Source organism: Phyllobates terribilis, unplaced genomic scaffold (genome assembly GCF_046119375.1).
Source record: "Phyllobates terribilis strain yellow unplaced genomic scaffold, ASM4611937v1 Scaffold_2__4_contigs__length_985480577, whole genome shotgun sequence".
NCBI lineage: Eukaryota > Metazoa > Chordata > Amphibia > Anura > Dendrobatidae > Phyllobates > Phyllobates terribilis.
Window position 1 is genome coordinate 455,218,473 of NW_027362762.1, and position 11,080 is coordinate 455,229,552.

The 11,080-nt window shown below is 42.1% G+C and overlaps 1 protein-coding gene across 2 annotated transcripts in view; it reads left to right on the forward strand.

Annotated features, from left to right (window-relative positions):
• Window positions 1–11,080, forward strand: part of TMEM54 (transmembrane protein 54) — a 91,987-nt gene that overhangs the window by 76,948 nt on the left and 3,959 nt on the right. For both annotated transcript variants that reach the window (XM_073665652.1, XM_073665653.1), the window contains 3 exons: window positions 4,995–5,054; window positions 5,201–5,389; window positions 5,513–5,641. In XM_073665652.1, coding sequence (XP_073521753.1) covers window positions 4,995–5,054; window positions 5,201–5,389; window positions 5,513–5,641 — 378 coding nt within the window. The remainder of the gene's footprint in view (window positions 1–4,994; window positions 5,055–5,200; window positions 5,390–5,512; window positions 5,642–11,080) is intronic.

Consider the following 11,080-nt stretch of genomic DNA (forward strand, 5'->3'; position numbering starts at 1 on the left):
AAGCAGGGCAGGACAGGACTGCCGGAGCAGCGGGCAGAAGCAGGGCAGGACAGGACTGCCGGAGCAGCGAGCAGAAGCAGGGCAGGACAGGACTGCCGGAGCAGCGAGCAGAAGCAGGGCAGGACAGGACTGCCGGAGCAGCGAGCAGAAGCAGGGCAGGACAGGACTGCCGGAGCAGCGAGCAGAAGCAGGGCAGGACAGGACTGCCGGAGCAGAGAGCAGAAGCAGGGCAGGACAGGACTGCCGGAGCAGAGAGCAAAAGGGTCAGAGCGGAGCAAGGAGTCAGAGCAGGACGGACAGGGCTCTGTTCACACGGAACAGACAGGAAGGGAAAGGCAGAGCCAGATACCCACAGGGTACTTGCAGTGAAGTAGCACGTGGACCACAAACTCACAAACGGGAGTACAGAGACAACAAGCAGGAGTTAGGTACGAGTTCAGACTCTGCAGAAAAAGGAAAGGAACGGACATAGAGGCAAAACAGGTAAAGGATAGGAGAGAGTTCAGACTGGAACTGAGTGTACGGAAGAGACCGACACTGCAGCGGGATACAGGAGCGGGTCTGGGAATACGGCCCCCAGAGAGGCGGAACGAACAGGCAAGGAGCGTGTTCAGACAGGACAGACAAGATACAGGAACGGATCTAGGTAATCGGCCCCTAGAAGGCGGGAGGAACAGGCTAGGAGCGTGTTCAGACAGGCCTGGAAATACAGCCTCCAGGAAAGGCAGCAGGCAAGAGTACACAGACAGGACTCAGTTCAGACACGGGAACTGATACCGCAAGGCAGGAGACATAGACAGGACTCAGTTCAGACAGGAACAGATACCGCAAGGCAGGGACACAAACAGGACTCTGTTCAGACGGGAACAGATACCGAAAGGCAGAGACACAAACAGGACTCTGTTCAGACGGGAACAGATACCGCAAGGCACAGACAGGCAGATCTAGGAATACAGCCCCTAGAAGGCGAAAGAACAGGCAAGAAGCGTGTTCACAAGAACAGACCACAGTTCAGACACAGAACTGGAAAACAGGCAGGAAAACAGGATAGGACCTGGCATGTCAGAGACAAAAAAGCCAACTGACAGGACACAATGCTCAGGCGCCATCTTGAGGAAGAAGGTGGTATAAATACCCAAAGATGGACAGCAATAGGCTGAAGGTGCAACAGGGGCGTGTCCGCAGCAGGTACAAGAAACAGGAAGTTCAGCGGGCGTCGCCCTATGCAGCCAAAACAGACAAACAGACAGCAAGGAGGGAAGCCAGAGAGACATTCTGGACTGGAGATCAAGTGCGCGCTCTTGCACAGTGGGAGATGGACCACCATGCAAGGACGCCGCCAGGTATGTTACACTGTGCACATTTACCAACTGCGCTTTGTTAAAGTCAGATGTTCCATCTTCACACCTGATATTTCTGACTTTTACCACGCTCGACAGTAAATGTTAACATTTACCAAGACTTCACAGGTAAAAGTCCAATTTTACTTTTCATTTTGAGCTTTACCGACGGCCTCGGTAAATGTCCAGATTGACCGGTAAATCCTAGGTTTTACCGGCCTTCTGACTTTTACAGTAACATATATATATTTTTTATATTCTGTTTTGTATGATGTTCACAACTTCAGTGTGTGTGCCCATCTTTTTTCTACAGCAGCACATTTACCCTATTTTTTTTAAAGCTCAGCAGCTTTACTATAGTTCAAGGTTTTGTCTTATGCAAATGCCCTCTAGTGGTAGCATTTATGTGATCCTGAAAAACGTAGTTTGAAAAGCCACTAAAAATGTATATAAGTACATTGAAGGGGTTGAACTGGTGAAAACAATGGAGAGGCAGTACGCATACTCGACTGCTGCTCCATTTATTCACCATGGGACTGCCAAGCGCTGTGCAATGTGGTTCTGTTTTAACGAGGATAAAAGTGTCCCATCAGGGATAAAAAATCCCTGTTCTGTCTTTAGGTGTCGGTCCTCGGTCAATAAGTTATCACCTAGCCTGCACATTATTAACTGCAGAATTTCACGCCAAATATAAAACATATTTCTTCCTTTATTAAAGAGAATCTGTCAGTAGGATCAACCCTCCTAAGTTGTCCACATGCTCATGCTGGTCATAGAAAGTTGAATAAAATGATACATTGCAAATATCAATGTGATGTTTCATTCCAGACATCTGATGTGTATTTCTTAATATTTAAATGAGATCTTAAGATCTGTGGGTGGGACGAAGATCTCCCTGAGAATCTGCCTCCAGAGTTTATTTTAAATTAAGGGGGGCATTACTTGTGTAAGACATGTAATGACTGACAGTCTGCTCTCTCAATCTACATGTCTCACACTGGTAACACCTTTCATTTAAAATAAGCCCTGGAGGCAGATTCTCTAGGAGATCTGTGTCCGGCCCATGGATCTTAACTGCTCATTTATATATTAAGAAAACTGTGGATTTCTCTGGAATAACGGATATCAAGATATCATTTTATTCTGCTTCCTATGACCTATATGCCCATATAGATGGCTTAGGAGGGTTAATCCTAATTGATTCCCTTTAAAAAGGCTGTGATTATGTGACCTGATGTATCAGCACTAGTTATGCATGTGAAAAATGGCTAGATTTCCCTCAGTGTGACAAATGTATAAAGTAAAATGAAAGTTTGTAATAATATATTAGATGTGCCATGTTGGGTTGAAGAGGTTTTCTAGGCTCTAGACACATTTCTGCAGTCACTCTATGTGACTACAGATAGCTGAACTGCAACAGTGTGCAATGTGCACACTGTCACGCTTCACCTGTATTCCCAGCCCGAGTATGATTTGCATAGTTGCGGTCATGTGCCTACTAGATTTTACTGCAATTTCACTAGAACATTGAGAGAAGCGCACGTCGCATGCAGAAATCACATACATGCAGTCATATGACTGCCCCTCTCGCAATGGAAATACAGGGTAAGGCCATGGCCCCACTATCAGTCTTTGGTCAGTATTCGGTCAGTATTTTTTCTCAGCAGTGGGAGCCAAAATCAGGAGTGGGTGATAAATGCAGAATTGGTGACTTGTTTCTATTATACCTTTTCTCTGATTGTTCCACTCCTGGTTTTGGCTCCCACTCCTGAGAAAAAATACTGACCGAATACTGATAGTTCGGCCGTGGCCTAAGAGTGACAATGTGATGTGCACATTGTATGCTGTCAGAATTCAGCAATCAACAGTCAGAGTTATTGCAGAAGTTTAGCTAGAGCCCGGAAAACCCTTTTAATTGAACATATTGTGTAAGCCTATTATACAACCCTCCAAACAAGACCTGGGCAACGTGTGGCCTTTTAGCTATTCTAATGCGGACCGGGGCAGCCAAAAGACTTTATGCAGTGGCGTCGCGCACCACGCAGCCGCCCTCTGTCCAGCGTCTCACTTTCATGTATATCTGCATCTTTAGGATGCTTATACCAGTGAACGGAAAGTTGGAACAGGAAGCCGTCAGCCCCTATTTCACTATTGTGTCTGAAAGCGCAACAGATGCGGTGATGTTACTACATCATGCCAGTAGTACACAGCGCAATACTAATAAATAAATATAAATAATTCACCACCATGCTAAAAAGATAACCAAAAATACTATTAGCTGCACTTGTGTAAACCTGCGGTAACGAGCAACTAAACCAGAGTGGATGGCAATATTAAATAAAAGTGATAGAGGTCAAAATTAGTGGTGACCGCTTCCTTAGTTAGCTACAGATTGCAGTTAAAAAATGCATACATGAACAGTAAAAGCTCAGTAGATGAGAGTGAGACAACTAAACAACAACAGACCTCCAAAGATTTAAGGGCTGTGTTGGGACATTATGAATGGGGAGCTGTGTGGGGACATAATACTGTGCAACAGGGCGGTGTGTGGACATAATAATGTGTATTGGGGCTGTGTAGTGAGGTCATACTGTGTAAGGGAGCTGTGTGAGGACATCATTCTGCATGTGGGGCTGTGGGGACATAGTACTGTGTGGTGAGTCTTTATGGGGACGTCATACTATGTAGGAGGGCTGTATGGTGACATCATACTATGTGGGGACTGTGGGGCATCATATTGTGTTGAGAGCTGTTGTTCAAAATACAAGGGCCGAATAACAGAAGCCGTATGATTTACTGCTTTATATAAACTTTATAAAAAGCAGTAAATTATATGGATTTGATTAGCTTCTACAGGGAAGCATCAGTGTTGAGCGAGTATGTTCTATTAACCCTTTCGCCGAGTATGCTTGGGCGAGCTCCGAGTATTTACAGCTGCTCGGTGATATGGTTAAATCGCTCCCGTGTGCATGATTTGCAACTGTTTGACAGCTTTATTACATGTGAGGAATGTCTATTTCTTGACATTCCTCACATGTAATAAAGCTGTCAAACAGTTGCAAATCATGCACACGAGAGCGATTTAACCATATCACCGAGCAGCTGTAAATACTCTGAGCTCGGCCGAGCATACTCGGACAGAACATACTCGCTCAACCCTAGTAAGCATACAACTTATAATAAGCCCTACAGTAATGTGTATTAGCAGTAATTACTAGTCAACAGACTTGATTCTGCTCAATATTAAGTGATAACATTAGAATAAAACAATAATAATAAGTTTGGCCGGTTGGTTCAGCCCTCCACAGTAGTCACGGTACAGTATCTCAGGTTGCCCATTGGGAAAATGAATTGCCCACCCGTGCTCCAAAACCATTTATACATTCCACATAATTCTTTATTTTAGTTTTGTTTCCATGTATGCTTTATGAAACTGTGGAAATTAAATAAATGTATTACAGTCCTCATTAATACAGAAACCTATTGTGATTTACCACTTTAGAACCCATATTTTGTATTTACCAATAATTGAGATTTATTTGACACAGTTATGGGTTGATACCGATAATAGATCTAGTACTTGTTAGTATAATATGTGACTTGAGTTGTTTTGCAGCCGTGATACTTAGTAATTATTGTACCTTCCTTCCTCAGAGCATATCCTGTGGAATAGTGGCCATCGTTCTCTCGCGGTATCTAGCACACACTTCTTTGGTGAGAAAGAACATATGACGTATGGGTACTATTTGAGGTTGGGAATGAAGGATTAATGGGATTAAATGTCTTCTGTGTTTAATATTTCATTATACATCATACAGTAATGGTGTCCTTACTTACTGACATTGTGCTTATTTTTGCAGCGCTGGGCAGCTGTGACTCTGAGTATAATTAATGCAGTAGTCTGTGCAGCTTGTACGGTAGGCCTTACTGTGTCTGTTATAATCACTGTGGCCAATGAAGGACGTACTCTGCTGTCTACTTGTACATTCTCCAACCTGCAGCTGATACAGATATCACATGAATGCCCCTTTGATCCTACACGAATCTATGTAAGTGATGGAGCACAGCTGTATTACTATATGTTGATCACAGATTGCAGTAGAGTAGGTCATCTCCTATAAAACCGTGGTGCAGGGAGATATTATGTATGATCCCATTGTTTTATCTTACAGAGCACTACATTATGTCTCTGGGTGATCTCTATAATACTGGATGCCGCAGAAATGGTGTTCAGTGCACGCTGCTACTTTATAGTACTCCAGCTGATGGATGTGCATCTGTGTCACAAGAAGAGAAAGAAAGTAAGTGATATATTAAGAATCGCATCCTCAAAAAAAAAAAAAGGAACAACTCCCGGCCTGACAATGTAATGAACTGTGTCCATGGCAATGTAAATGGTGCCATAAATGGTATCTACATTTGCTGCCAACGCCAGTTTTAGGTTTGGGCAATCAATGTGTTAATGATATGCAAATGATAAAAAAATGGAGATAAAATTTACAAAGTATATGATTTATTCAGGATCGAGTAAGATCACCTAGCGCAGAAATACGCGGTCTTAGGCCAAGTTCACATGACTGTATTTTTGGTCCGAGTGCTGCCTGTGAAAAAACGGACAACATTCAGACCAATGTTACTTAATTGGGCTGTTCAGATGTGCATTTTTTTCAGTGACAGTCTGCGCAAGAAAAAACAAGAAAAAAAAATCCTAGCATGCAATAGTTTCTCCTGTATGTCGGATGAGATTTGCCTATTCAAGTCTATGAGGGCGCAAAAAAATTGCATCCCGTAAGGATCAACCAATGTAGGAAAGGTAGGCAGGCTAGGGTTAAATCATAGCACTACAGTTCTTGAATAGTTGCTTCTGGATAGCTATGACTAGAACCAGGCCATGTGTTCACTGGTCAGTAAGCTGGGGGAAGCTGAGCAGAGTGGGTTGTGTTGGAGGTGGAGAGAGACAAGCCAGAATCTCTCTGAGAAGAGACTGCACAGGCCATGTGCACCAAACTGCAAGTATCAGTGGTATGGACGATAGCTGTTTCGTGTGACCAAACTAAGACTAGCTCAGCCATGTATGAGTAGCCAGGGTCTGTATTGTTTAGTTAGTGCCTGGACAACGCTAGGGATTTTATGTTTATGGTTTTGTTTTCGGTACTGTACAACCAGTGGAAATAAACATTAATCAGTTTTTGAGATAAAAACCCTGTGGCTTCATGTTCTAAGTGTCTACCCGAGAAAGTGAACCCCTACACCATATAGCATTAATTTTTTACGTTACAATTTAATTCTTTAATATACTGTTTTTGCTTTTGTAAATTTATAAGTATAAAAATGGATCCTTTATGGACTGCATACAGTTGACAATTTAAATTAAAAACACCCATTTTTTCTGAATGTAACTACGACGATTTTTTATACACCCGTGTGAGCTTAGCTTCACATGATTGGTTTGTTATCAGTAAGGTTATTACTTGTTGTCGGAGGACTGTTCTGCCATGCTGAATGCATTTGGGCAAGTAAATCATCAGATCCATTGCTGGCAGCTCCCTTTGCAATTGCTGACCAATGATGTCTCAGATGTGCTCAATAGGAGACACCAGCAACATGTGGCCTTGTGTTGTAGTGATGAGAAATGGCTCATGGGACATTTGAGAAATGTCCGTACTACTGGCTCCATGACCAAATCAGTGTAATGCCACAATTAGTGTACCTAGAATGAAGACTTGTAGGGGTCCAGCTACCGTACATTATGCCACCCCACTTCATAATTCTGGGAGTAGGACGGGTATGACCTTCCATCATGAAGGCCTCTTGATGGTCTTGTCAAATTCAAAGATAGGAGCATAGTGATCTACTCTGCATTGCAAGTGAAATTAAACGTCACATACCAAGCCTAAAGAGTCAATGTCTACACAAACTATCAGATCAGCTATCAGACCAGATACAGAGGTCCCATTGACCTCATGTGACTGCTTTCAAAGGTTGTCATGGTACAGAGCAGGATGGCATTGGAGACTGCAATGGAGGTGTATCCTATTTAGCAATGAGTCACACTTTTGTTTTGGTCACTATGATAGTTGGAGATTGGTCTGGAGACCACAAGGGCAACGCCATGAAGAGGTCTTCATGAGGGAACGTGAAAGTGTCCCAAGAGCAATTTTTCAACACGACAATACCAGGCCACTTGTTATTCGCACTACTATGAGCAACTTGTGTGGCCTAAACATGCTAACATGGCCCTCTGTGACTCTAGACTTGTCTCACATCAAGCACATCTGAAACATCGTCGGCAATTGCAAATGGAGCTGCCAGCAGTGGATCTTGATAGTTTGTGTGTCCGAGTGCATTCAGTGAGCAGAACATGCCTCAGACAACCATTAATAACCTCATTGATAGTATGCCAAGACGTGTAAATGCATTTTTTCCACACGTGGAGATCATACTCGATACTGAATAAATCAGTTGGCGCTATAAAAGAAAATATATATTATTATTAAATCAAGATGTTTTGAAAATTTTGTATCTATTTTTTCATCATTTCCTTATTATCAACATGTCTATCAATCTTGTATTTCCCATAATTTCCAGACATTGTATGTACCTATACGTCATGGTCGGGTAGGGGGTAGGGGTTCCCGACCAATGACGCATGGGTAATTAATGGCGATCGTGCATGGCATAGTACCTGTGATAACCGAGCCCCGGCCAGGTAAGAAAGCCATCATGGTGATTGTGCGTGGCATAGGAGCTGTTTAACCCCTTAAATGCTGCAATCAATATTGATTGCAACATTTAGGAGGCTGGGAGAGGGAGGGGGCCGAGATCGGGTCTGCCAGCTACGGTGGCCTGTCTATCAGTGTAAAACTGACAGGTATAATGCATTGCCGTGCTGGAGGTTACAATGTGATGCACTGATAGGGTGCTGGGCTGCCCGCCTAATCGACTAATAGGAGAGTGTAATAGGCTGCTGGCTAGGCACTGTGCTACATGTGTGTGACTTGTGCCCTATTGCAAGCTTCATCTGTGTGCAGTTCTAATGCGAGGCAATCACCCCCTCCATGGGTTGAGAGTTGTTGTTCATCAGTATTCTGCACCTATCTTACCACCTTCTAATAAAGCGGTCTGCTGCATTCTGTTTGTGCATTTTTCTTGAGACCTTGGCTGGTAAATACCACTGCCTTTTTGCTATGTTTCTAGTGATCAGAGTATAAAATTTAAAGTCCCATAGAGGGACTAAGTAAAAAAGTAAAAAAAAAAAAAAAAAATTGCAAAAATATCTTTTTAAAAAATCGTAAAAATATTTTTTTAAAAAATCACAAAAAAATAAAAAAAAAATAAAAAAAAATATTATATTCATAAATACGTATCTAAATGTAAAAACTAAAATAAATGAAAAAAGTACACATATTTGGTATTGCAATGTCCGGAACGACCTGATCTATAAAACTGAAAAAGTTTAAAAATCTATAAAAAAAAAAAAGTTATAGCTCTCAGAATATAGTGATGCAAAGCCAATTCTTTTTTCTATAAAATATTTTTTTATTGTGTTAGGCTATGTTCACACACATTGGGTTTTGCAGCATATTTTATGCAAATTTTCAGCTGCGTTTTGCAGTACCAGCAAAGTCTATGAGAAACCAGAATTCTCTGTTCACACACATTGTTTTTTTTTTTGTTGCGTATTTTGTGACTTGGTTGTGTTTTGGAAAATAGAGCATGTCACTTCTTTCAGCGTTTTTGCAGTAGAAAACGCACCTGCGTTTTTGCTGCTTATTTGCAGCGTTTTTTCACCCATAGGAAGTAATGGGTGGTCAAAAAAACGCACCAAAAAGCGCACCAAAACGCAGCTGTTTTCCTGCCAGAGAAAAGTTAGCAGCAGAAAAATCACGTGTGTGAACGAAAAGCGGCAAAACATAAATAAATGATATAAATGTTGTATCGCACTGGAAAACATGGTTGGAGTCAAAATCGTCACTACACCTGTAGATAAATTCCCAGAGGGGTGTAATTTCCAAAATGGGGTCACTTGAGAGGGGAATTCTGCTCTTCTGGCACTTAGGGGCTCTGTATATGGAGTCCGCATATTATTCTATGAAAATTTGTTCTCCAAGAGTCAAATAGCGCTCCTTCCCTCCAGAGTCTTGCGGTGTGGTTAAGCAGTACTGTACAGCCACATATGGGGTATTACCACGTTCAGCGGAAATTGTGTGACAAATTTTGGTGCTATTTTTTACCTATTTCCCTGTGTGAAAATGTAAAATATGGGGGTAAAAATGTAATTATTTTTTCTTCACTGCCCAATGGTATAAAATTCTATGACATACCCGTGGTGTCAATATGATCAATGCACCCCTAGATGAATTCATTGAGAGGTGTAGTTTGTAAAATTGGGTCACTTACAGGGAATCTGCTGTTTCTCGCTCTTCCAGCAGTCATAGCACCCGCAAACCATCACAACAAAATCTGCACTACAATGTGGCGCTCCTTCCCTTCAGAGCTTGTGCCTGTAAAGTATTTACCAATTACATGTAGGGTATTGGCGCACTCAAGAGAAATTGCACAACAGCTGTTCATTTTTTCCTATTAGCCCTTATAAAAAATAAAAAGTTAGGGCTAAAACAACATTTTTGTGGTAAAAATGTAATTATTCTATCTTTACCGCCCAATGGTATACATTTCTGAGGTACATGTGGTGTCAACATGCTCACTGCACCTCTAGATTAATTCATTGGGGGTTGTAATTTGTAAAATGAGGTCACTTACAGAGGGGTTCTGCTGTTGTCACATTGGCAAAGCTTCTGAGGTGCCACATGGAAACTTAAAACCATACTAGTAAAATCTGAACTCTAATATGGCGCTCCTTCCCATCTTAGCTTTGCACTGTGCCTCAGAAGTAGTTTTCGATCAGATATGGGGTATTGGCATACTCAGTAGAAATTGTGCAACAAATTGTACTGTTCATTTTCTCCTATTACCCCTTATGAAAATTAAAAACTTGGGGCTAAAGCAACATTTTTGTGGAAACAATGGTAATTTTCCATTTGCTCAGCCCAATATTATACAATTGTGTGAATCGCCTGAGGGTTAAAAATGCTTAATACATCCGTAGATGAATTCCTCTAGAGGTGTAGTTTCCAAAATGGGGTCACTTGTGGGGGTTTCTGCTGTTTTAGCATGTCAGGGCCTCTTCAAATGTGACATGGCATCCGCAATCTATTTTAGCCCAAATTGCACCCCAGAATTCAATTGGCACTCCTTCCCTTCCATGCATCCAGTCGTTTTCCGCTACATATGGGGTATCGGTGTACTCGGGGAGAAATTGCACAACAAATTTTATAGTCCATTTTCTCCTGTCACCCTTGTGAAAAAGAAAAATTTGGGGCTAAAGCAACATTTTTGTGGGGAAAAAAAATATTTCATTTTCACGGCTCAAAGTTATACATTTCTGTGAAGCCCCTGTGGGTTCAAAGTGCTCATTACAAGTCTAGATAAGTTCCTTGAGGGGTGTAGTTTCCAAAATGGGGTCACTTGTAGGGGGTTTCCACTGTTAAGGCACATCAGGGGCTCTGCAAGTATGACATGGCATCTGCTATCTATTCCAGCCAATTTTGCACTCCAAAAGTCAAATGGTGATCCTTCCCTTCCGAACCCTGCCGTGCACCTAAAGTCTATGTGCCCACGATGCAGAAATGCTCCGGATTTTTTCCTGAGTGTTTCTGCATCTCCCTGCGGATTGTACA